Source organism: Tetrao urogallus (assembly GCF_951394365.1).
Source record: "Tetrao urogallus genome assembly, chromosome: 6".
Lineage (NCBI taxonomy): Eukaryota > Metazoa > Chordata > Aves > Galliformes > Phasianidae > Tetrao > Tetrao urogallus.
In genome coordinates this window covers 38530954-38557862 of record NC_136819.1, presented here as the reverse complement: position 1 = coordinate 38557862, position 26909 = coordinate 38530954, and the positions used below count along the sequence as shown (strand labels likewise).

Here is a 26909-nt window from a genome sequence, read left to right as displayed (position 1 = left end):
ATGGATCTATGCTCCCCTTTGGTCATTCAAACCCTGCTTCTCTTAACAGAAGGAAGGAAGCAGTAGAAACCCTCCTGTCTGTACGCACTACTCACTGGCCCAAAGCCCAGAGGAGATGCCTAATGAAACACTGCTCCACAGCTTCCATGCAAGGTGCTGTCTACCTAAGTGGCTGCAGTTTACACCCAAGTGCCCACGTAGAAACAAAATGCATTCCTTCAGATGCAGAGGCCGACAGGAGTTACTGCTCCTGTCAGAGCAGTAGGGGGGGGACCAGGCTGCTACAGCACACTCTGTCTAAGCACAGCCTGTGAGGTAATGTGAATTCCTTGGAAACCACAGGAATCCACCACAGTAAAGGTAAATATCCAGTGGAGCCAGTGCTAATTAGGAAGCCAGGCTACCGAAGGAGGGATTCTGTCATGGGCTGGTGGGAGCTCAGACAGCAGGAAGGCTGCTCGTGGCAGCACTGGAAGCCCAGATGCCACTCTGTCTCAAGTCACCCTGGAAGGTTGCCCCCCCCAGCTGCTGCTCCTTGGGGGCCTTTGCAAGAAGTCTTGGTTTTCAGCTCAGTGTTGCTTCTTTTTTTATTCATTTCCCAATCTATTATTTAATTTCAGTGTAAATGCGACTAACAAATTCCCACTGGATTAATGCCCTTCAAGCCACTTAGGCTCTGAACTGTGGCTACCCAAATCTTGCAGCTTAGGTAAGAAAGAGGCTATGGAGAAGGCATCCTGAAAACAGAGACATTTCCCTATGAACTACCACCATGTGTCAAGGCCCATTCTCTCAGCAGGCACCAAGCAAGACAGGACTTCTTCCCATCTCATATGGAGATACCTAGGAAGAGGGGAAAAATAATCACATGGGAGACCGAGAAGCATCCCACTCCCAGTTGGTAACACGGGCAGGGAGCAGCCTGTACTGTTGGAGGGAGCACTCCCCATGTCCTCTTCACGTGTACTTCAAGCACAATAGGCTTGCTATTCTTTGAAGTATGCCCCTCCAAAAAACCACACAATCCACCAATTCAACAGCTGCCACAAGAACAGCCTTGGGGCTTCCACCTGCTAATGCCCACATAACTATTCCTTGGGTACGGTGAGTCACCTTTAAAAACATTTCTGAGGTCAGCCTCTAATGAAGACTCTGGTTTATTAACACTTCACTTCCTATGCATACCTAGGATTTAAAAGGTACAGCAATAAATATATTTTATCACATATTTTAAGAAGTCAGACAAAACAAGCTAGGTTTTAACAAAAGATCAGATGATTGAGTTATACACTTGGTCAAACCTGGACTAAAGCTTATCAACAGCATTGCTCTTTCTAGAATATATGCTTCAGCTGGTTAACTCAAATCTATAGCTTCAATGTAATGCAGAGTTCTCCAGGCTGCCAAACACAGATGATCAATTTAGATGATGGCAAGACCAGAAAGGTTATATTGTAATGACAATCTGAAACACAGAACCCATTCATGCTACCTTTCTTAAGTCTCCAGAAGTCTGATATCTGATGATTATCTAAGATTATGTAGTAAGTACTGTTTATTCTGTGGGGGAGAAAGTAGGCAAGTTGCTACAAAAGGAAGCTGACATGGGCATTGGCAATATGCTTCTGGAAGATAAGGGACAAGAAGTTCTACAGTCAACATCTGCCAAAAAAACTGCCTTGAAAAGGAGAACTTAAACCACAGCAAATCAGCTGTTATTCAGTATTTCAAGTACAAACCAACCAGCAAGACTTGAAAGCTTTGCTGTATATCTCTGGGTATACAGCCTTCATATCTCCTTCAAAGGAAATTTTCTCCTCACTCTTTCACAGTCATCCAGGCTGGATCCATAACCCCTTTCTTCTTCTTGGCATTGAGGCTTCACGTTCCTGTCTAGATCACAACTTGGCAAGTCTAGCTATGCCAAGAGAAGCTAAGCCTAGGGAAGTATCTAGTTATTATCAAATAACAAACATACAATATCAAATCTGTCCCTTTGCAAGATCATGCATCTTATGATTCTGATAGCACTTCTTTTCTAGTAGAGATAGTAGTCAGTACTTCAGTTCCTGAAGTAGTCAGGTTCCTCTCGCATTAGAAATACACAAAGCCTAAGACTGGAGGAACATACTACCTCTCAGACAAGCTAGAAGAAGGAAATGGGGGGGGAAAAAAGAGCATTTCAGAAGAGCAACCCAGAAAATGCCACTCCAGCTACACTTCAAAGACTACCTATGCTTTCAGAAAGCAGAGACCATAGTTCACTGTTGCACGTCCTTAAAACAGATTGCTTTGTTCTGTTGGTGGATTGCCCCTCAGATTCCTTTAATGCTGCCTTTTATACCAGGCCATTGCCTCCCTGTTCTCTGCTACATATTGCTCTCTCTCAAGCACTGTTTTTTTTGGTTTTTTGGTTTTTTTTTTTTTGGTTTTTTGTTTGTTTGTTTTTTCTCTCTGAGTAAGTAGTAGCAACTAGGTTCCTCTCCCACAGGTTAAAGCATTTCCAACCCCACCTCACAGAATTTTTGTCCCAGCTTTACACCAAAGCATTACACCACATGAGGCAATAAAGGGGTCTCCCCCAGCACTTAACACCACAGTGTTAAATGGTAGGGCAACAGGAAGCCAAAATCCAGTAGTACAGAGATCCTCACCTCCCACCAAGAATCTGAATTTGGAAATCCAGAGGATGGGAAAAATCCAAATCACTAAAACTGAAGACCATTAGTGCCATCTGCAGGACATATAGAGCAGCCCACATCAAGTTTCCTTTTGGGATGCAATAGAATAAGGCATTTTTGGCAGATAAAATTTTTTTTCCCTCTTTTTTTCCCTCAGAATCTTAGTTATCTTTCTTAAATTCAAAAGAAAGTTGACATCTACCAGGGAAAGGACAGTAAATTAATTAAGTTAACATATTTGATAGTGTAGAAAATATAAATGCTGATGTAAAATTTAAAATGCAATTTGAAGGCATTAAGACTGCAAAGATCAACAGGTCTCTAAATGTTTTTTAATTTATCATTATACAGAAACTAAAAAGGTTTCTCTTCACCTTGTATGCTCCTGTACCAAGAGAATGAAGAAAGGGCATGAAGAATACAAAATGGATTCAAGAAGAATCTAATCTTTAGAATCAACACTTCAATAATGGTGTGTGGCCATTCCACTATCTAAAGTTGAAAACCAACTTTATTACTTCCTCATGTAATAAAATCCCTCACTAAAGACCCTCTAATCTATATAAAGAAAGCTCACTAGACAAAGTGCAATGAAATATAGTCTACTTTAAAAAATTTTTGCAGAATGCCAGAAGTAGCACTTCCCTCTCTTATTCACCGCTAGCTCAGAATTACAGAAGGAAGCCAACATGTCTGTTGATCACAGAGTGCATGTACACTGAGGAAATAAAAAAAAAAAACCTCCCCTACCTGGCCAATCCTTCCTCATAGAGATAGATGACAAGTGGATCATAGGATGTAACCAGAACATACAGGCGCACATCAAATTTGAAATCTGAAATGAAGTTGCCAGAAATCAGTGACTGCAAATACCTTTCATATATCATAACCAGCTGAGAAAATACAACAGACCCTAAGAGCAATGGGAGGAATAAACCATTACCTGCTGCTGACATATGATGCTTGAAGCCTAACTGAAAAGCTTCCCAATTTCAAGGAATTTTCCTTTTTTTTTTTTTTTTTTTCCTCCTGGTACTAGTGTAAGAATGACGACTCAATCAACTAAATTCCTGCACAGGTTGCAAAGCTCTTCAGTTCCTAGAAATAGGAGTGCATGAAAGCAAGAGCAATTCTGAAGCGTACTCACCATCTATGAGCAGGGGGTTGCTGATGTAACGAGAAACCAGGATGTTGTCTTCCAATACAATCTGATTTGGCTACAAAAGGACAGAGAATCCAAGAGTGAGAAAACCAGGAGGCTCAACAAGTAACAAGACCACAAGATCAAACCTATCATTTTTCCAGCTTTCACCTCCTAAAACCTCTTTGTATCAAGTATTATGTCAGAGGGTGGGGGTAATAAGACCATAAACACCTCCCCTCACAACACAACAATGAAAAACTAACAGTCAGTCACAAAACACTTTCGTAATGAGATCCTAACAAGAAGCCTGAGAATGATTACATTAAGAAGACCACCGAATCTTCCAGTGAAGTACTTCTTAGAGTAAACTGCAGGTTTAACAGCCCTATGGCAAAACAAAATAGGCAAGAGAAATAAGAAATGGCTCTTGCTGTCTGTCTCCTAAGCACTTAACCAGACACAGAGGACGGATTTACTTAGAAGGCACTGGAAAGAATATGTTACAGCTGCTAGTGAAAGTGTCACAGGTGAAGAAAATGACTCCTCAGCTTGTGATCTTTATGGCTAGTATCCAACCCTTTTGACTACATGAATAGATAGCTTCTACTGAGGGTCAGTTCACAGCCAGGACACAGTATGACAGAGAAGCCACCCTTGTAGGTAAGAACAGAAAGCTCTATGTACAATAAAAATACATCACAAAGTCATGGGACCTGTCGAAAGACTTATACAAAGCAAGGAGTAAAAGCTTTATCTCCTTGTAACCAGTTATACTTACTCATGGTAACAATTTCTTATAAAACAGTTTCCAAGAGAGAACCCCATCACCCTGGCTTTATTCAGTTTTACAGGTATTCAGCTTTATCAGTGTATGGAGTAGGAAACTTAGGTATATATATGCATTCCGTGTAATACAAAGGAACAAACTCAAATTCCCTCAGCACATCACAAAAATGACAGTATGTTTGCTATGGACCAGAGAAACTGAGAGTTTAGTTTGTTTTAAAAAACAAGCCACTGTGATAAGAGTCTAGAAGACACTCCCTTAATGGAATCACAATGAAGGAAAATGAAGCCTTTGGGCTAGGCTAGCTGAAATGTTTCTGGAACAGATTTACACAAAGGGAGACTGGTCCCAGAAGGGTCTTTTTCCCAACTCATGGCCAACTGCCATAAAAGCCTGAGCTCATTTTTCTCTTTCAAGCAAAGAAAAAATCTGAGTGCAGCTCTGGAAATACTTACTTCATACACTTGGCAAATTATTCCTTTATGTTATGGGAAGGGATCCAGGTAGAGAACAGATGAAGCAGCATGACCCCTTCCATGCAGGGGAGGCTAAGTGAGTGAAGTGAAAACAAAATAACTCACCAGTCAGTTTTGCTGCTGAGAATAGTTATTGGAATATCCTCGTGTATTCTGGCTCCTATCCAGATATATTTGTTACCTATGACAACCTAACCCCTGCAAAGTCCCAAAAAGGCAACATAACACTATGACCAACATACTGAATTCAAAGAATAAGCCTCTTTACACCTCAATTAAGGCACACTGGCATTCAAGTAACAAAACTCTTAAGACTGATACACATCCTACTGAGTCACATATGGCTTCATTTTAGCTGGTCTTTTCCAGAGTTAAGAAGAGGACACTTTTTGAGGACTGTTTAGGTTGCAAAGGGCAAATAACCAAAGAGAGTTCTGGGAATCTTCCTAAAGTCAGCCTACTGTCAGACACAAAAGAAAGTATGAAGCAGCACAGTTTCCCATAACTGTCTCAGGAAATACGAACTCACTGCTAGTAAGCCAAGACTCAAAAGCACCATACAGGCTGCAAGGTAAGTGCAGAGTACAAAGAAATAGCTTGCTTTTGATTACACAAAGGCCAGGACAAGCTATGCCAGCGGCTCTGGACTGTTAAACTGCACATCAATGCACTGTTGAAATCCAGAGCATGGCCATTGTCTGCTTAGCTGTTTCCATGCCTCTCACATGGAAGCTGACACAGTTTTGTAGACAGTGTTACTGAGAAGTGGTGGTGATGCACTGGAATGTGTTGCCCAAGCAGGCTGTGGATGCCCCATCCCTGGCGGCATTCAAGGCCAGGCTGGCTGTGGCTCTGGGCAGCCTGGTTTAGTGATTGGCAACCCTGCCCACAGCAGGGGGGTTGAAACTAGATGATCTTTGAGGTCCTTTCCAACCCAAGTCATGAAAAGTAATCCTTTTGATAAGTACTTACATTGTTTATCAGGTAGACACCTCGACCCCTGGAAGAGGCCACAGGCTTCACTATCCATGGGCCTCTGTCCTTAGAATAGGTACCTGGTTAGAAGAAAATAGCATAAGTCTGAAACACCTTCCACATTTTGCTTATTTACAGAGGAGTAAGATGTTGCCTTCATATAAGACTTCAAAACTCTAGGAGCAGATCAATCTGCTTTATTTTTACTCCTTAGGAATCACTGCAATTATTACTGACACACTTTTCTCTGCCCTGTAACTCATTTGTCATTGCACTTCTGTACTCCCAGACACTAGTCAGAGATGCTATGAAGCTGATCATCAACACTGTGAACAAAGAAAACTCAATTCTGGAGCCACAACCCTCAACCAGCTTCTTGAGAACTTACACAAGCAGGAATAGGCAGCAGAGTAAAAGCAATACAAAGAAATCATGTGAGTTTTTCAACTGTCTTTCCAGTCTCATCAACCACTGAAGTGATCAACAAACTAGAATACTCGCAAGTAATACCGCTCCCCCTAGCCAGTCACTTTGCTTTAGGTCTGGGTATCATTAGCAACTCTCAACTTACTGCAGAACTCCTGGTACTCTGCTGGGAGGATAAAGGTCTGAGGTAAGATATGGAACGTCTTGAATCCATGGGACAGCTGCATACGACAGACATTCTTGTAAAGCCTGTCCTTTCGTGTCAGCTCATATGACCTGAAGATCCAGAACAAGAAACTTGTTGTTTTTTCCCCAGAATAAAAAAAATAACAAAACAAGAAACAAATAAAAAAAAAAAAAACCCAGACACAATGCAACAGCCTATCACTAAAGCATCTGCATTCCTCTCATAGGCCTCCAACTTAAATTACAGCTACTCTTCTGCTTTTCTTTCTCTATTCTATGGATGCATTCTCATGTGCAGTGCCTTTAGCTATGCTCAAGAGAGACTGAAGCAAATAGTTACAATGGTGTTTGTAAACTTGTTTGTAAATCAGCTGCGTATAACCACAAGTAAGAACTCCAAGCTCCCAAACAGTTTACTTTCCTCCTCAAGTAGAGAGGACTGGGGAATAAATCAATATTTGGGCTATGGACATGCACTTAAAATTCACATATCTCATTCAGATTCCCAGAATGAAAACAGCATGTGGCACAAATTCAGCTCGGACTTTAAAATATGACAAATACCTTTTTCTAAAGAGCGAAAAGAGCGAAAAAAAAAAAAGAGCGAAAAAAAAAAGAGCGAAAAAAAAAAGAGCGAAAAAAAAAAGAGCGAAAAAAAAAAAGAGCGAAAAAAAAAAAGAGCGAAAAAAAAAAAGAGCGAAAAAAAAAAAGAAAAGAGCTATGCTCTCATTACTACAAACCATGACAAAGACATACAACAAAATTTGTTATCAAGACCTTACCTGGGAAAATGATTCACTTTCTGAATATCTGTAAGGGAACGCAGCAGGTAGGGCTTCAAGTGTGATCCTGTCCACATGAGATTATAATCGCTGCTATTAGGGTGCACCTAAAAAAGGGCAGCACAAGAGACCCACACATAAAAACCATGGAAATAGTGAGAAGCACCACTGTTTGTCCTACAGACTGTGTCCCTGCATCTGTGGAACCAGACAAATTCCAGTTTAAGACAATTTCCTCTACCCACCTGTAATATTGGGTATTAGCCAGATTCTTGTCCTAAGCTACTATACAGTGATGCTAGAAAATAAACATAATGGTTTTTTTGTTTGTTTGTTTGTTTTTAAACAGGCTTGTGATTCTTTCTATAGACCATCTAAATCCAATTTAAAAAGCACTTTAGATTTCTCCAGGAAACTTGGGAGATCAGATTTCTCAACTTTGCTTTATTCAGTAGAAAACTACCATCCAAACGCTTCTCTCAATTGTCATAAGCTGCAGATAAGACATTCTTTAGAGCAAGGCAGGTGCTAGGAGACAAATATAAAACACTGCAAGAACACTTGTTAGCTTGGTAAAGGCTGAGAGGCAAAACTCTTCAGATCTTCCTAAAGGTATGAGGCAGTGCTCTAAAGCAAGAAGAGAAACACACAACACACAACCTTGATATCCCTTTTCTCCCTGATTTTGCAGGCTTCACAACATATTTCCTCTCTGACTGACAGAGCACAAAGGGCAGTGGTAGAAAGGGGGAAAAAAAACCAAAACACATCACTGAGAGGCTTCCCAAGAATCTTCCTTGTTATAACTTGACACAGAAACAAACATATTCACCCAGGTTCCAGCCCAGCACTCACCTCATGGAATCCATGTGCAGTCAGTATGCTTCGCACGAGGCGGCTGTCCGTCCGTACAATCTTATAGGACAAGTGATAACGCTCTTAACAGGGAAAAAGACACAATATTAGAGTCTGCACCTAGAAAAAATTAACTGAAGTTACCGACACTGCCAAAAAAATAAAGAGCACCATAGGGCTTAGCACAGCTGCACTTAATCTACAATGAAGCATCCACCCAGTAGATGCACGTAGCAGGCAAAGAGTGGGGAGGAAATGCCTGTGTATCTCCTGAGGCATGAAGTCTATGGCACTGAAGTAATTCACACCTGTCCTCAGGTATAACAGTGCTGTGTCACTGAACCCCATCGTACCAAAATGAAAACCATGCTAACAAGTGCACAGATCTGAGTTTTGGGGTGAGGGATTTTTTTGCTGTTGTTTTTCTCTTTTTCTTTTCTTTTTTAAACAGCTCTTCACAGACTGCTTTATAACATTCTAAAGAATGATCTCTTCTCAACTGAAGACTGGTATCCCCTGCCAAAAGCACTCATGCTATCTACCCCTCATTGATGTGGCTAGTTTTTAAGACCAAATAAGACCAAAACAAAACACTACGAATTTTTGTTCATGTATCGTTAAACTGTGTTCATCTTCCCATACATAACTGGGGAAAAATAGTAAGAAATAAATAAGGTGATAGGTGAAAAAAAAAGAATATACAAATATAGAATTCTATATAGAATAGAAATTAAATAGAAAAAAAAAAATCATAAAATCAAACTCAGTAAGCAGCATTGGAGCATAAGATACACCAAAAGCTGTAGTACAAAAGGATTTGTTAATCCATAAATGAGTGCAAAGAAAATAGAGGCAGAAATCAATGAACTAGAACAGAATCACTTTTTCAAGTGATTCTTTTTCAAGGTACTTTACAAATGACTTCAAACCAGGAACAGAAAGATGAACGTTAGATAAAGCCTCAGTAAACAAGTTCTACCAACAAAGATAAGTCTAAAGAAAAGAGTAGAAATATCATCCAGGACTGCACAGAGCCCTAAAGGAAATGTAAGTTGTGCTATCCCATAGCAAGCTTGTTCAATTCCAAAAAAAAAAAATTAAATAAATAAAGACCCACAGCCTCAGGAAAAGCAGGAGGATACCAGACTCCAATTAGAACATAAGGTACAATCACCTTCAGTTTCTGCCATCACCAAGCATGTCTGTAACTCACATCAAAAAGATCAGGAGTTTCTACACACTTCACCTCCACCCCTTACCCAAAGGAGTCAGGAGCACTTCTAGTTGGCTAGGACATTAGAAATGAGTTTACCAATTATCAAAGAGAGGGAGAAGCAAGAGACTACAAGGTGTCAGCATCAAAAAACCTGGGAGGATTTTCAGCTTTTCCCTAACTCAGCACATCTAGAATGAGTTCCCAGCTGCACACACCCACCAGTGCTAACTCTCGCAATCTGGAACGACTCCTTATAATAACTTTGCCTTATATAGAAGCTCTTCCTTATTTGACACTGGACAGGTTTGGTCTCCTGATGGCAGAGCTGCTACAACAGCAATCATAGACTTACAGCCTTACTCAAACTTGCCAGGCTCTGAGGCACAGACTTGCTATTAAAGCTTATGACTGTTATTGTCACAGTAGGTGGTAATTAGGGGGGAAGGAGACTCCATTTCCTGATGAAGCTCTCATAAAACTCACTGGAAGAATTGATTTTAAGTTCTCAACAATCAACCAGTCAGTTTATCTTATGGTCGTAAGTGGCACAACCTTCAAATACGATCTGCAACCAGACAGTTCCAACTCAAACTCATCAGAAGGGCAAAAACAGGCACAATCTAAATATACAATAAACATTCACTGACTGGACAAGCATTTCTGAATGTCTCAGTGCTCAGAGACAATAAGATTAGACGTTTCTCTCCAGCATGCCCTCTTCCCCACAAAGAGAGGGAACATCCAGGTAAGAGATTTCCTGCTTCACACCTTCAGGCCAAAAGCCATTAAATTGCCACACCCACCTCCAATTAGGCGGAGGTAGCTGTCATTTGTCAGAATGGCATCAGCATGAAACACGAAGATGGGGATCCGCCTGCAGCCGCCACCGGTCCACCTGATGCACGGATGATCCCTAAAACAGGGAGATAGTTAGCACTAGCAGATGCTGAACCTCACACGCACACAATGGTTACCGCGATGATGCAGCATTCTCCATACTTGCCCACGCTTGCCCAGCTAGCCCCCGGGCAGGACACGCAGACAAACACACGCTGAGCACTCTGGTGTACTCAACCATGAAATGAATCTTCTAAATCACCCTCTTCGTAGGTAGCTCTTGCCATTTTAAATGGGAATTATGCTTCATTTATATTGATTTTATTGAGTGTGATTTGGAAGAAACTTCACAGATTTTCACAGCAACGTGTTCTCTTGAATTAAAGCCTGAGAACAAGATCTATAGTTCAGGATAGACTACAATTACTGATATCCACACAGTCAAACCTTACAATGCTAATTCCAGTCTCCAATTTAAAAAAAAACATGCAAACCTGAGCATACTTCCTGCTTGTAACCAGAGACTCTGAGAGGAGCAAAAGGGCAATCGTGTTGAATTCAACAGACTGGAAGAGATTTGGCTCCACACGATCCATGAATTTGTCTGTCCCTCCTTTTTAAATTTCTGTCAAATGCAGTGAAAAGCAAGCCCAGAATTTGACAACGATGCCCACAGCCAAGTTAGCTACAGGTTGCAACACAGTGATCTGTTCTGCCCAAAACATCAAGTCTATGTTGGAAACTATAATGTCCTCATGAAGGACATGCACACTGAAAGTTAGAAGTAATTATACAAAAGTCTAAGATGACAGAAAGCAAACAAAGCTTCATGTTACTCCCTGCTCATAGAAACAGAACCATGAAAAAGTTAACAGGAAGCAGAAACAGAGGGGAAGATACCTATGTCTATCTACACAGATAAAAAGAAACTGAAAGACTGGCACGATGCTAGACAGATGTATTTGGCATTTGAACATGCAAGATTATCATCACCAAAGGTTTGGGGACACTACAGAAGACAAAACACATCCTTCACTTACAATGCAGGAACAGAGATAAAGGACAACTTTCTGATGCTGTGACAAAATAAGCCTTCTTCAGAGTAACCTTGATCCTCTTTACCAAGTTACCCTCTGACAAACCAAGTTTACAACCCCACCACCTGCTTCTGCTACCTTCAGAAATAACTGAAGGAGTGCAGTTAGCTACTCTGACTGGAAGGGACCCAGGAGGATTCCAGAATTTACACTGCAGGACAGAGCCTTATGTAAGTGGGAAATGAGCTGAGGCAACAGAAGGGGACTTTACATTAAGCCTGCCCTGAGGATTTGCAGTAAGGCTACCAAGGCTCAGGCAATCCTCCAGGTGACAGTCATTCATTCCTAGCGTGACACTTGGTCACTTAATGCAGACACATTCTAGTCAAAGGCAGTTGCTGAGCTATTCATCCATAAGAATCTAGCAATTCCAAGCCAACTTTTTAGTACAAAGTGATATCTCGCTACAAGGGCATTAAGGCACTGCTGTTTGCAGCTAGACACTGGGTCACAATATGTAATGAGAAAACAAACAAGACATAATAAAGTAGGTGCAGCTGAAGGAGAAATGGGATTTCACTTTGAGAAAGAGAGCAATTCCTTCCCAACCAAAAATAAAAACAGACATACACTAGACACAAATAGGGGCCCCAGAAGCTAAGCAAAAATATTAGAGCTCTCACAAGACAGTTTTCAAAAAATGGCACATAACATTGTGTTTCAGTCCACTACAAAGTATATTTCCCTTCTCTAAAGGGAATTAAAACTAAACAAATGAAGAAGGGCATGAATTTCCATTCATTCTATCATCAAAGAATTTCCCAGCTCAGGAGCATAACAGAAAGAGATCAAAAAAACCAGAATGTTTAGAGCAGCCCAGCTGCACGCCCAGCTCTGAAGAATGTGGTGCTTTCAGGCTCTAAATGTATGCTGCCTGCCCACAGCTTGCAGACGTGACCAGAATCAAGCTCCTCCACAGGTAGGACCAGGGGAAGGAACACAGCAAGAGATAAGAGAGAGTTTGTTCTCCACTTACTGCAGCCCGTCTCCAGCATCTTCCTCCTCTTCCTCCTCTTCCGAGGATGAGCCGCTTTCCTCCAGTCCCCGAGCCACGCCCGCCGGCATCTCCTCCGGCCGCTCTCATGCAGCCGGCTCGGCGGCCTCAGAGATCCCTCCTGCAGATCCCAGGGATCTGACAGCAGCTGTTACCTGCAACAGGAATTAACGCCCTGAGCACGCAGCGGGGCCGAGCAGCGAAAGCCGAGGGCCGCACAGCTCCAGCCGGGCCGCACAGCTCCAGCCGGGCCGCACAGCTCCAGCCGGGCCGCACAGCCCGCGCCCGTCAGCCCCCCCCTCTCCCCACAGCCTCGCCCCAGAGACGCGCCCCGCCCGCTCCGCGCCTTCCCCACGCTCCAACGGCCCTCCGGGCTGGAAGCAGCCCCCGGGCCGGCCACGCCCGACGGAGCGGTCGAGCCCCGGCCTGCCCCACAGCCTCAGAAGAGACGCCCTAAGAGCCGCCGCTCCGGCCCGGGCGCCGCGGGGCCAGCTTCCCACGCGCCGTACCCGCTTCTTCATAGCCCCATCGGCGCAGCCCGATCCGGTGGCCACTCCCGCCGCTTCCCCGTTACTACAACAACCGGCGGCGGCCGGCCCCGCCCCGCCCTCACTGCGCGTGCGCCTCCGGCGCCGTCCCTCCCGCTCCAGCGCGCACGCGCGACGCTTCCGCCACCCCGAGCGACAGGCAGCGTGGGGGCGGGACCGGGCCCCGCGCGAAGCGGCCTTCGATTGGCGGAGGTGGCCCTCGCGGCCGCGTGGCGCGCGCGTGGAGCGACATACCCGCAGCCAATGGGAGCGCAGGAGGGCGGCGCGGGTCGGAGCCCCGGTACGGGAGCGCGGCGCGGGGCCGCGGCGGCGGCGGCAGCGGCAGCAGGATGAGCCGCTTCCTGAACGTGTTGCGCAGCTGGCTCGTCATGGTGTCTGTCATCGCCGCCGGGAACACGCTGCAGAGCTTCCGCGACCACAGCTTCCTCTCGGAGAAGCTCTATACCGGCAGCCCCGGTCTCGGTAAGGGCTCGGCCTGCAGCCGGAGGGACGCCCTCCCCGTTGGCGAGAGCGCTCCTCACCGCGGTTTTTCCCTCCCTGTGCGCAGTGAACGGGCTGCAGGCGCGGACGTTCGGCATCTGGACGCTGCTGTCCTCGGTGATCCGCTGCCTGTGCGCCATCGACATCCGCAACCAAACGTACGTGGGCGGCGCCGGGCGCGGGCGGGGCAGCGCTGGGTGCCGCGCTCCGAGGGCCGCGTGTCGCCGGGCAGAGGCCGTGCGGGGCCGGAGGAGCCCGCCGCTGTCCCATAGGGAGTAGTGGAGCGACGGTGGGAAGATGTCCCGGGTGACGCGCCCTTAGTCAGCCCCGTCTTGTCGCCCCGTTCCTCGGCTCAGCCGGTTCTCACCCTGTTTGGTGTGCCCTCCTGCTTCCTATGCCACCAGCGCTCTGCCCCTTTGCTTGCCTCCAGGCAGATAACGCCAGTGACAGCACACCACTGAACACGCCACACTGTTTTCCCAGCCACTGCCCAGTGACCTTTAGTACCTCCCTGCACCAGGGACTGACTGCCCTCTGTGCTCCTCAGAGAGGACGAGAACAGGCAGTGTGTGGCTTTGCTGCCTGTTGTCCTGGTGCTGTGAGTTTGCTAACCTGCTTCTTTCTGCTCCAACAGCCTCTACTACATCACACTCTTCACCTTCTTCATGGCCCTTGTTCACTTCCTCTCTGAAGTCTTCATTTACCACACTGCAGCCTTGACGATTGGAGTCATGGCACCCCTCATGGTAGCAAGTAAGCAGAGGCCCCCATCCTGCTGCCCACCCCCAACCTTTCTCGGAGTTCTCAGCTCCCTGAGAACTATCTGTGGGGCAAGGAGGAGGTGTTCAGTGTGTCCCATCTGTGCATCTTTTTTTTTAAACAACTCATGCTTTATCTCTATCACAGGTTTCTCTATCCTGGGGATGCTGATTGGGCTACAATACCTAGAGGTAGAAGCACTGTCAGAAAATAAGAAGAAAAACTGAGACTGAGCGCACTGTAAAGGTCAGCACTGTCTCCTGTTCTCACTGCCAAACTTCCACTAAAGCTCTGAACTTCTCCAGGATGCCAGTCCTAGTGGCAGATTGATGTTGGACTCTGTCAATCATCCTTCACTACTGAGTGTTTTATCTTGTCCAGGCAACATTTCAGCTGACTGGTGTCAAAGACAAGCCCCCACAGGAGCCTGTCCAAGCTTGCAGGGAGTGCTTGGTGACTGCCTCCCTGCAGGAGGGCAGGGAGTGCCTCAGGCATGCCTATGAAAATGCTAAGGCGTGCCCCTGCTGCACCCATGGGGAGGAGGTACAGAGCCACCCAGGGTCCACTGAACATTTTGGATAGGAAAAAGAAATGTGTGCTGCAGTAGTCCAACTGTGTAACTTGCATGTGTGTATTCTGTGCAGGGGCCATTTCTAATAAATGATAGAAAACTGATAGATGCAATGTCTGTATTTGTGCTACTCAGCAGCAGGTAAATGCTCTTCAACTTTGGAACAAGTTGTTTTAGTTCTAGAGTTCAGTGCTCTCATCCTCACTGTGGAGCACCGAGGGCACTCAGTCCCTGGCGCAGGGAGGTACTAAAGGCCACTGGGCAATGGGAAAACAAGGTGGCGTGTTCAGTGGTGTCCTGTCACATGTTGCAGGACATCTTATCCTGCTTTACGGCACCTCTATCATTCACCAAGTCCCTTCCACCAAAGCTCCAGGTCTGACTGAACATAGCGTGCAAACCCAAAGAGAGTTGTTGCAGCTCTCACTGCTGCAGCATTCTAATGGCAACATACTGCATACATCTGGAGCAAGGATTGAGCTTCCTTCACAACGAGCTGCAACTGTAACAACGAGCAAATGGGAACAAGTTGCTTAGAGCTAGCTAGATGAAAGTCTAGAGCAGATGGGCAGTGTACAAAAGGTAGGAAGGAACCAGCAGGAGCTGCTAGGGGAGAAGCCTATCCCTGGGAGGAAGAAGGGGGAAAAAATAAAAGGAAGAAAGAGTGTAACAGTAGCAGTGGGCAAATAGATGATTTTTTCTATTCTGCATTTCAGGCTACTAAAAACAAAACAAAAACAAAAAACAAACAAACAAAAAAAAAAAAAAAACAGTTTCAACCCTATAATTCAAAAGTGTCATATTTCATTGTGTACTTAAAATGTTTTTATTTCATATAAAAATTATATTTAAAAGCCAGTTTAGACCACATCCTCAATCCCAAACTATCAAAAAAAGGATTTTTTTTAAAGTATATTTTCATCCAGTCTGCATTTGTGGTTTTTTTCCAGTAAGAAGTACGTAACTGTGTGATATTGGTATAAGTACACTTGATGTCTCCACCAAGGGATGGATGCTGGAAAGGAAGGTAAAGGGTTTTGAGGGTCTATGCTTGTGACTGGGAGATACCCACAGTTCTGTCTCATATGCTGGTGTTTAGGAAGGCTTCTAGTACAAAGCAGAAGCCTCCATACTCATTCCCACTGTGCTAAAAACATCTCACTGTAACAGCACAGGGCAACATTGCCCTGACAGGTCATCTGATATTCCACAAAGGCTTTTGTGTAGTGTTAAAAGTTGCAAAAGGCACTTCATCATTAAGGAGGAAGATATGATCCTCAGCCTTGAGAGCTTGTGCTTTGAGTCGCTCCTGCTGCTAGCCCAGTGCTGATCTGGGCTCAGGCTGCAGCCACGACACTAACCCTTGCCTCTAGTAGGAGATCTATTGGTGTCTCTCATTTATTCCTACTATCCAGGAACATCAGAGCAATCTGAGTGAATTCTAGGTGGATCTTTATCTACAGCCACATATAAAAAACTGGCACTGGCAGTTGCACTGCTTTGCACTGTTTGGCTGGTGTTGCCCCCTACCATCACCTGTGCAACATGGAGGACATCACAGGAACTCAGCACAATCTCCCTTCCTGAGAGCCTTGTCACAGCTCTCCCAGGGCTGCTCACAGTCCAGCACTGGCATTCTGTGTCATTGCTTCCCTGGGAGAGGAGGCACAGACCACATGCATGGTGCCACCCTCACCTGCTCAGGACTCGCCTGAAACTGGGGCTTTTCTGAGAATGTGTGCTTTTCTTCCAAGCATACATGGGGTGAAGGGGAGCAGTGACTTTTCCCAACTTCTCACTCAGCGCAGTCTCCAGAACAGCAAGGTGCAGAGGTATAACTGAAGGGAGCAACTCCCTTCTTGTTTCACTCTGTCATGCTCTTCAAGTAGTTCCCAGCTGCCCCTCTGCCAGAATTCACATGTAACAGGATGGTGGAGCTAGCAAGGGTGAGAAGGAGGGCAGGGTGGTGTCCTGCATCTCCAGCTCTGTCACCCCTCTTTTTCACAGCTTTGACTCCTCAAGAACTATGGGAACAGTGCAGGCTTCTGGCATCACTTTCTGCAAGTCAGAGAGAGAAAAAGAAAATGGTTAGGCTCTTGGGTGGCCACACTTGGGCTTCAAAGACTAGCAGAGGCTGGCTCATTCACAGCTCCCCACTTGTGTGCACAAATCACAGAACCACATAACAGGTCAGCTTGGATGTGACTCAAAGATCATCGGCCATGGGCAGGGACACCTTTCACTAAAGCAAGTTGCTCAAAGTCCCACCTGACCTGACTTAAAAAGAATCACCACTACCACACTGAGGGCTCAACCCAGGAGTGCGCCTGGCTTACTCTTTCAGAACATTCCATGCCCAGACAAGGGACACTGCAGGCAGCAGAGCAGAGCAATGATCCCACTTCTCTGAAGCTGCTTGCAGGAGTCCTCAGATGATGTCTCAGCAATACGAGATTGACCTCAAAGTGGTGAAGCTGCAGGGTCAGTTCTGTGGGCAAGGGAAGAAATGGGAACTCTTCTTTCACGCCATGGAGAAGGGCAGTATCTGTGGGAGCCCCAGAGAAGTTGCACCCTGTGCACTCTCTGTATCTTACAGCAGGAGGCTCAGCACAGCAACTAGCTCCAATTCTGACTTTTCTCTGGCATGTCTGAGGCTTCTTCATCTCCCAGGCTGCTTTTTTTTTTTTTCTTTTTTTTTTTCCCCCTAAATCCCCTGAAAGAATTAGCCTGATTACCTGAACTTTCCTACAATTTCTGCCCTTAAAACAGAAGCAGCTGTACAGTCATTTCACAGAGGAAAAGCAAGGGCAACACAGCTTGCTGCCAAATTAACACAACCTGGGGCTGCATAAAACAGCTGAACTTCTGCAATTCCAATTCAGCCTCCCTGGGTAGGGCTGCATCAGCCCCTCTTGCTGCATCCTTGAAGGCTGAGTTATGATTAGACCTTACACTCCCAGGTCCCCCAGCAGGTTTCAGAAATCTCTTCAAGTTCTGGCTAGATACACTGAGACACCTCAACTGTCACTGATTTAGGAAACAGCATGCAGACCTGTAAGGGTAAACATGGGTCTTGTACGGCCTGGACTCTGAGTTAACTCACTGCAGTGCAAGACTGAGACCTGAGGCAGGAGTCAGAGGTGCACAAATAGGTTTGCATCCACAGTGCTGTTTGAGATAAGCCCAGGCAGCATGAAAGCAAGAGTTACAAAACAGTTTCACTCCAAGTAGCTTCTTACACAAACAGCAGCTGAAAAGGTTTTGGAGAGGTCAGCAGCAATATCCGAATGCAGAGTGAGACCAGAAGAGCTTCAAAGACATGCCTGGAGGCAAGAGCCAGGAAGCACACAAAAGAAAAAACTTCCCATCGGCAGGAGGAGTTGCATGAAGCAGTGCTAAAGGTAGGAGAAACGGGAAAGCTGCATTTAGGCTTGAGAAAAGCCGTGAGTCATAGAAGCATGCTGGCAGCTCTGAACAGGCTCCCCAAGCACCTTTGGGAACTCAACACTTCCGTGCTATGGAGATACAGGGGTGATGGTTTAGGCCAGGACGCTGGGCTCCATGCCTTGGGACAGGAAGGCTGCTCCCACAGGTGGGAGACACAGTACTAGAAAAGGACATGCAGGTGGCTGCCCATGGCTTTGGGAGAAGGCTGCTTGCCATACAGTAAACACAGAGAAGGTGCAGGGAAGTCTAAGAAACAGGAGAGGGCGCACACACTGTGCCTATTATGCAAAATTCCATTTTTTTTTTTTACTGGCAGTATTTCACTAGAGCTGGAGCATGCTCCAGCTTCCAAGGGACTCCAGTATGCTACAGGAGTAGAACGCTTTCCACGGTGTCGTGGCCAGCCTCTAAATTACACTATCATAGGGATGAAAAGGCAACATAGTTTTGGGTGTTCCACTGAGATTCAGCAGACCCATCTTCATACTGGACAAATGCACAACCATCAATACATGGTACTGAGCCCTGACTGAGTCCTGACCTATCCAGGACACAGTTTGAGAACACAGCAGAACTTGAGCCTCGTTTTAAGCAAATCCCTTATTATGGCTGCATGTCTAGGATGGCCACTGACTTGCTCAAAATCACCTACACTCATTAGCGCTCAGCCCTGTTGGTAGAGTAGCACTTCAGACAAAAGTTTTGAATTTTATTGCAATTCAAAAGCCTGGACAAGCCAGAAATCACTTTTCCACCTACAGTCTGCTATCAAAAATAGGCTCTTGATGCACACAGACACACAAACCCACAAAAAACCTCCTACTATATGAAATCGATGTAAAGTTTCCTGAATACACTTCAATCCAATTTGTATATTCAAAGAGAACTAGCAAAGCCCAGTCTGAAGGAAAAGACAGTAAAGACACCTTGAGATCCTGCACAAGCAAACAAGCACGATAACTTGTTTCTTAAAAAAAAAAAAAAAAAAAAAAAAAAAAAAAAAAAAAAGAATTCACATAAGCTTAGAAGTATTTCCAAAGAATTGTTGCTTAAGAGCTTTCTTGTAGAAAGGCACTTCTGACTTGAAACAATTACAAAAATCAGCAAAGATGTTTATTGCATAATGTAAGGAAACAATAATGGACAGTTTGCATAGATGCTGGAAACCAGGAACAGATGAGCACAGGCTGTACGCAGCATAAACATGACAATAACATGGATCCCAATTCACTACTGTGAAACGCCAAGATAGAATGCTGGAATGGCTTCAGATACACTTACAGTAAAATATAGCCCATTTTACATGATAATGAGTCTTTGTGGGCATTTGATTCAAGTGTCCTGAGATACAGAAAGCTAACCCTGCTGATGCTCTAGGAACTGACACAAATGAGAGGACTTTTGGAACTACATTACAGACTTCTCAATAGAGAACAGTGTTCACAATGCCATTTAGATCCACTACAAGTTCAATTGCAGCATCTGTTTAACCTTAAGCAGCAAAAAGGCACTGACAGAAGACAAAGTGCTCGCGAGCACAAGGCAGGTCCTGCAGGAAGAGGAGGAAACCATCCTGCAGTGTTGACAGTCACCAAAAGCTCTGACAGGCAGCTGCCTGGAAGCTGTGGTTCCTGGGCAGACAGTGCATGCAGAAAACAATACCGACTCTTTTCGCTGATGCTGTGGCATTATACATTCCTCTTCTCTCTGACAAAGTCAGCTGCTCAGCCAGATTCTAGACTTTCTATTTCATCACCAGAAGATACGACTTAGTGAAGATCTTTCTGTATGAGAATTAGCATGTGTATTTTTCTTTTCTGTATACTCTGTGAAATCAGATTGTTTCACAGTCCTACTCTGCACCAAAGCTGAACATCCAGTTACAAGCTGTGACAGTTCTCCACCCAATCATTTCTATTTTCACACCAGAAAGATTCAAACCTTGCTAGGCCCAATACCGGATGACAGGTCCCACACAGAACAGTAAGTCAACCATCCACCTCCACCATGGGACTGCACCGCTGCTGGGTCAATATAAAAAAAAAAAAACATGCTGTCAACAACAGGGCTACACAACCAGCATTTCAGTGGACAGGGTGCACAGCTCCACAACTCTGCAATCTCTGCAAGCTCACATCTGACTCTGAATGTGTTTTCTCCTTGCAATAGCTATAACACAGCATGCCCGAGCCTCACAATGCCTGTTTTGCAGTTGGGATGTGAGCAGTAACACTGGCAGTTGTACCAAGACAGGACCATTACCAGTGAAGACAACAGCATAAGATTCAGACATCAAAAAAACTACCAATATACTAGAACAGGCTTGCTTAATTCATGCAGCTACAGCTTCTCAGCTACCTCATCCCAAGCGAACACGATAGATATATGCCAGCTAAAAAAGCCATAGACATGGGGACAGCTTTAGAAGTGCTCAGCCCAGAGGCAAATCTTGTCCAGTGCATGTAACTGCTCCTCATGCTTGCATCAAAGTGTGGCAGCTTTACACTCCCTGTAGCTCATGCCCTATCTTAGCAGGTTTGAGGTGGTTTTCTCCTAGAGACCCTTGTGGCTTCTGTTTGTTAGTCCCATAGATCATGGCCACAAGATCATACACACATTTGATGAGAACCACAGGGTAGCCCAGTTAACTTGGCAAAGCAGCCAGCCAGCATGCAAAGCAGAGAGCAGTGAGTAATAAAGCACCACACCCAAAGCAACAGCTGAGAAAATGCCAAGTGCCACTAAGATTCACAGAAAGACATGCACAGAACTTTACAATTTTCAGGTGCTTATATACCAAAAGGCACCAACCCAATGACTTTGTTATTGGTTGTGAAGAAAGCCAACTCTTCTACAGAGCTCCTGCTACCACTTCCAGACAAGATCTGGATGGTAAAAGTAACATCCAAGAAGGGTCTCCAAACACATTTCCTCTCCCCTGTAACTTACTGTCAATTCAGTTCTTCATCTGCTCCAATACCAGGCATTGCAATGCTGCACCTCTTTGAATGCCTCATCCAACACAAGCTTGGTGGGCGTTCACTACTCTGGAAAGCTGTCTTATCTTTCCTCTCAAACCCATAACCCAGGAAGGGCAGCTGTCACCACTCCATGCCTGCTGTTGCTGTCCCAGAAGTGTCATTGGCTTGGTGCCTGTGCCACCCATGAGTTTTCAGACAAGCAAATTAGTGTGATTCTCCTACCTTTGTATGTGAGCTAGTAAACAGGAATGGGAATTGATGGGATTGGGGTTACAAGCTACAGTCCATAAGCCGTGATCTGATTGCTGCCTTGAAGTCTCTGTAACAACAGCCACAAGTCAGATCCCAGAAAACATGGAGGCAAGTAGTGAAGGGGAGGAAAAAAAAAAAAAGAACAGGTAAGAAAGAAACCAGTACAAACACCCAAGCACAGGTAAGTCAGCCATGCCACATGGCAAAGCTCCAGTGTACTGACACTAACAGAACTCCCCACAAAGGCAGCACACTGCACCTCTGCCTGGTTGAGGGATCCATATTAATGCAGAATACCAGGTTCAGCCTCACTTCAATACGTCAAGCATTTGAGGCTGGCTGTTAAGCCTGAGAAATAACCAGGTATGCCCAGCCATTTGTAGCGGAGGTGGAAGAGGTGTCTATCATGACTTCCACAGAACATGAGTCCTCAAGGGAAGGTGCTGTCACTGAAGTTTTTGACTGATGAGACCCACTACCTCACATGCATCCCTCTGGTTCTTACTGCAGTCAGTTTTGGAAGCTTTTAGGATTACGGAAGTGATCTGTACTACTTCTGTTCTGGTCTCAACACCTCCTCTCCAGTAGCAAACTCTTACAACTTTATTTTAGATTTATACAAAAAGTGTCAAAAGAGTACAATTCATCTGGCAAGATAAATGCCTGACAAGAAGGGAAAGGGCCTTAATGCCACTAGGTGACACAACCTTGATATTTTCTGGATCTTCTACAAACTTGTTATGAATTAACTGTGTCACCAGCAACTCTCATGACAACCTTGCTGCCAGAGGGCTTGAAGAGAAAGGATGGCTTACCTTAAATTTTATCTTGTTTCATCACTGCTAATCATGGTGATGATTACAGATTACATGATGAAACAGACTGCTTGTTACCCTAGCTCAACTGAACTAAGTCTCTTCCCATTAACTCTACTCATACCAGGATTCCGGGAGAGCAGCAGTCTTCTATCTTAGTTGCGTAAACCCTGATGCTTACCATTCCTACAATCATCTGAAGTTGTCAGCCCCAGAGCAGAAAAAGCAAGAACTATTCTTAAGTTGAGACAACAGGAGATGCCACTCTACCCAAACTAAGTAAATTTACACCCTTTACTTTTCCCAGTCTACTCTAGAACTTTATGCACAACAACTACCCACAGCAGCATCAATTCCCCCTACTTATCCTACCTTCTGCCTTTATGCTCAGATTGTTCTATAAAAACAAAGCAAACAAACAAAACGGCATATATTTTGGAACTGAAAATCCACCTTCCTGAGGAACTGATTGGAGTAGGGCTGCTTCTTAGACCTTTTGGTCTCTCTCCAGATTGGACTGGCAAGATTAATGGGAGAAAGGCAGCATCATCTTCTGAAAAAACCTGACTTGAGCCAGCAGAGAACTGAGCTTATTCACTTTTCTAGTCATGCTCACTGATGGCTTCATGAACGCTGAATGGACATCTCTGCGAACATCCTAGAAGAGGAGTCCAAAGTATTAAGGAGAAGTGCCCCAAGAAACCACCAATTTTCTTCCTCTCCCTGCAGGAAGAACTTCCGAGAGTATCCACTGCAGTTCATTCACTGGAGGCCCTCTCCCATGTGCAAACAGCTGCAATAATTGCAACATCACACCACAGGGATCTGCTACCCTGCCTTCTGACACAAGCTAGAAGCTTTGCCTACACCACTGCATGAAGTGTAAGGAGCTACACTGCTGAAGCCCTGATTTGGGTTTTGCCACTCACTTTCCTCCTGTCCTGAGCAAAGAACTCCACTTTGCAGCTAAAGACGGGGATGAAGAGGAACAACCTGCCTGTCCAGGGAGCTGGAAGAGTAGTTACCCAGCTCTAAACAAGGCAAAAGTTTGGTTAGAGGAGAGAAGCCAACACAACTCTGTCCCACAGCTGTCTTTAACCGAGAACAACACATGTAAAGCTTGGCACGCTCCCAGAAGATCAGAGCCCACAGAGTATGCAGAACATTAAAAGTAAGCCAGCAGAGGCTCCCAGCAGCTGGCAAAACTGAGATTACATCCACCTGTCTGAACATGCCAACAAGGAGCTTCCCCACAGGCTGGGCAAGTGGTGGGACAATAAAATAGAATCACAGCTACAATCGTAACTCAGAAAGGGGCCAGCTCCATTCCCAGAAAGGAGAGCGGCTGAGGTTTGTCTGAGCCAATAGCAGGTGCATAACAAAGACTGAAAGGGGAATTACTCACTGTGTGTTCATTTTCCACATTCGCCTGCTGTCTTCGGAGATCAGCCCTAATGAATGCTTCAACAAAGAGAGGAAGAAAAATGTGAAGGTAATTTAATTTCCATGCAGATCCCAAATCAATTTATCTCAAAGAGGTAAAGAGGCCCAAGGAGAATTCATAATGGTGAGCAAGGGAAACCACTGTCCCTAACAAGGAAGACAGCACATCTATATGGTGCAATAAGGAGTCTCTGTCCTTCCTTTTTCAGAAAGTACATCTTGGAAACCCCAAAAAGCAACCAGGGCAAGAAGCCTTGGATCATTTTGCAACACAAACCAAACGCTTCAAGAAGTACTGTGACACTGCCACAGGGCTGCTGTGTGGGTTCTGCCCTTCCCTGAAAGTACTGCCACCCCCCAAAGCCCTTCAATTCACATGCCAAGTTCAAAGGGAAGAGTCACAGCAGAACACTCAGAAATTTAATTACCTGTCATAATGGACCCCAGGAACAGGAAGGAACAAAGAAAGAGATTTCCTGCCTTTGTCTCGAAGTGATCTATGATCTTCCCTTGGCCAATGGTGAAGGCAATACCAAAGATCTACAAACACAAGGTCAAGCTGTACTGTTATAAAGTAGCCTGTGCAGCTTCTCTGCTTTATCAAACTATCAGAGCACGCAGGCCTGACAAGCTGTTGCCCTCGTTAGGCTAAAGTTTGGTTATAAACATGTCCAGGGATACCACCTTTCAGCTGATGATAAGACAGGAGACCCTCAAGGCTGAAAGCCCATCTCTGGGCAGAGGACAAGACCTCTCTTACTGGACTGCTAGGAACAATGATGGAAAAAGAAAAGATGACTGGCATCCTGATGGACATTTTCCTTAACGAAAATGGTGAAAAGAACGGGTGCCAGTAAACAAATGCCACAAGGATCGCTGCTTGAAAAGCCAGGTTCTGAGGTGCTTAGATCTGCAGCAATAATCACGAAGAAATGGGATTCAGGGCTGGAAACTATAGTTTGATATCTCTGCCTATTAAAAAAAAAGAAAGAAAAAAAAGAGTAACACCAACCTGTGCTGAGACATTAAGGAGCCCTGATGATGTTCCTTCTGATTCTGGGTATGTCAACTCTGCAGCAAACTCAAAGCCCAGGGGAAGGTACCCTGTCATGAAAAATCTGTAAAGAAACACAGAGAAAAGAAAACTCAGTGACTGCTAGGAAGAAGACTGAAGAGGAACAATATATCACAAATGCCTGCTGGATGCTGGACTTTTGCTTGGGACATTTCCCATATCATTGCCACAGCCCACACAGCTGCCTGACTCTTTGTGGCACAGGTCTCCCTCCTCCCCACAAACACTTTTGCTCACAGCCTCAGGCATGGAGCCAAGCCTGCAGGAGGCTGTGAAGAAGGAGGTAGTAAAAGCAGCATCTCCCAAAAGCAACACAGAAGGGCATCACCCCCAGCACAGTCTATCAGCCAGACAGCTCTACATGCATTTTCCTTTTGTCCTTATCCCACATGGGAGCCACAAGCAGGATGTGGCTCTCCCCAGTCCCTTCCGGGCCATGACTTTTGCCTCCCTCCTCATATCCTAGCAGCTCAAACATGGAGGAAAGAAGCCTGTGCATGAACTTACCCTAGAATGCCTGCAGTCACAAAGACCACCCAGAGGTGGCCTACATCCAGAGTGAAAGTGTAGACTATCATCCCCACCAGAGACATGATATAGACCACTAGTGTTGTCTGTCTGCAAGGAAAAGCACAGTCAGGGTTTTATATAATCAAATTCTCCACTTCACTCATAGATCTTGGTATATTTTGCAGCACACAGTAAAGAAAAAAGCTGTACGGCTCTCACGCACTCCACACTCTGAATTATCAGATCTGGAGGACAGACCCTCACCTAGAACAGAGGGAAAACCAAGGATGTTGTTTCATGTGTATTTGTTTTTCAATGCACTGCAGTGATGCCACTTCTGGTGTTTGAACTAAGCTTCTACATTTGGAGAGGTGAAATGTAAGCTGAATAAGAACTAGGCTCAAGGATAGAATCACAGTTTCCTGGCTGTGCTGACCAGGTTTGAATTAGATGGAATTTCCATAAACAAGAGTCCCAAACTTCAAGTCAATGCCAAAATACATTCTCATCATCACAAGCCTCCATGATGAATCTGTGATCCTCAGAAGCTTCATCTCTGCTAGCAGGGACAGTTAGCACATTGGGAAAATTGTTTTCTGCACCCCCATCCACTTTTGGTCTCAGTGCAGAAGTCTGAAGTTAGTTTCCCAGGCTTATGGTTCAAGTTTTTGCAGCAGTTTATAACTGCTTCACTATTTCTTGACAGTTGCCCATATTTGCACTTCACTCCTCAACTCCAGGCAAAGAAGATGAATGAGTTAGTGACCAGATGTGGTCAGGACCTTGTTTCATACTGATGCTATGGTAAGCTGCAAGAAGGAAGTTTCCAGAACACACAGTCCTCCAATGAGAACCAGGCTGGCTCAGAGAAGCAGGCAGATCTTGCAGTTTAAAGCAAGTTATGTTTTACACTGGAACTGCAGAACTTGGAGGGGGGAAAAAAAATGAAGAAAACTTTTCAGTCTTGCTATGGATACCACACATTAGCAAGCTCAAAAAAACAACTAGCTCTCCTCACTGATCTGTATCCCTCAGTCACTAGACTCCAGCAGTACAAAATGAACTGACAGTCACCTGCGAAAGAATGCAAGGTTCAGGACAGTGGAAGTAACACACCAAGAAATGCCCTAGATGTGCATTATTGAGCTTGACCCTACTTGCCACAGTCCCCAATAGACAGCTCTGACTGCAACTCCTGCTGCAGGAAACAGCCTCAAAGCATACAGGCAGTCTTCTGTTAAACAAGATTTTAGCAAGACTCTGCTCCCCTGAGTATATCATGGATGACAAAAAAGGAGACTTAGTGACAAGCAAGGTCCAAAATTTTGCATACAAACAAAGGGCTTAGCCAAGATGCAGGCAGATACTTGGGCACAGGGAAACAAAGGAACCCCTGGGGAAAGACACCAAGGCAGGGTGTTTCTCATGAAGTGACCTTTTGTCAGCACATTTGCTAGTCAGAGGACAAGGAGAGTGCACTATGACTCTAGGGGCACCCGGGGCATGGAAGAATGCCTTGTTCTGCTTGATAAGGTTCTTATCATTGCCATAAATCTCTTATGGGAGGGATAA

The 26909-nt window shown here is 45.0% G+C and overlaps 3 protein-coding genes across 3 annotated transcripts in view; 1 reads left to right on the top strand and 2 right to left on the bottom strand.

The window, feature by feature from the left end:
* Positions 1-12527, bottom strand: part of TTLL5 (tubulin tyrosine ligase like 5) — a gene marked incomplete at both ends in the record, with an annotated part of 117359 nt that extends 104832 nt beyond the window's left edge. The window contains 8 exons of the mRNA XM_079537529.1: positions 3432-3516; positions 3829-3898; positions 6061-6143; positions 6635-6765; positions 7458-7564; positions 8313-8395; positions 10332-10441; positions 12439-12527. Coding sequence (XP_079393655.1) covers positions 3432-3516; positions 3829-3898; positions 6061-6143; positions 6635-6765; positions 7458-7564; positions 8313-8395; positions 10332-10441; positions 12439-12527 — 758 coding nt within the window. The remainder of the gene's footprint in view (positions 1-3431; positions 3517-3828; positions 3899-6060; positions 6144-6634; positions 6766-7457; positions 7565-8312; positions 8396-10331; positions 10442-12438) is intronic.
* An 806-nt stretch (positions 12528-13333) lies between these two features.
* ERG28 (ergosterol biosynthesis 28 homolog) lies at positions 13334-14470 on the top strand (the record flags this gene model as incomplete). Its single annotated transcript, XM_079537117.1, has 4 exons — positions 13334-13466; positions 13552-13642; positions 14119-14237; positions 14391-14470. The coding sequence occupies 4 exons, from the start codon at positions 13334-13336 to the stop codon at positions 14468-14470; spliced, it is 423 nt and encodes a 140-aa protein (XP_079393243.1).
* Positions 14471-16815: 2345 nt separating this feature from the next.
* Positions 16816-26909, bottom strand: part of FLVCR2 (FLVCR choline and putative heme transporter 2) — a gene marked incomplete at both ends in the record, with an annotated part of 35620 nt that continues 25526 nt past the window's right edge. The window contains 5 exon segments of the mRNA XM_079537469.1: positions 16816-16872; positions 23715-23770; positions 24181-24292; positions 24765-24870; positions 25335-25445. Of these exon segments, the coding sequence (XP_079393595.1) occupies positions 16816-16872; positions 23715-23770; positions 24181-24292; positions 24765-24870; positions 25335-25445 (442 nt within the window).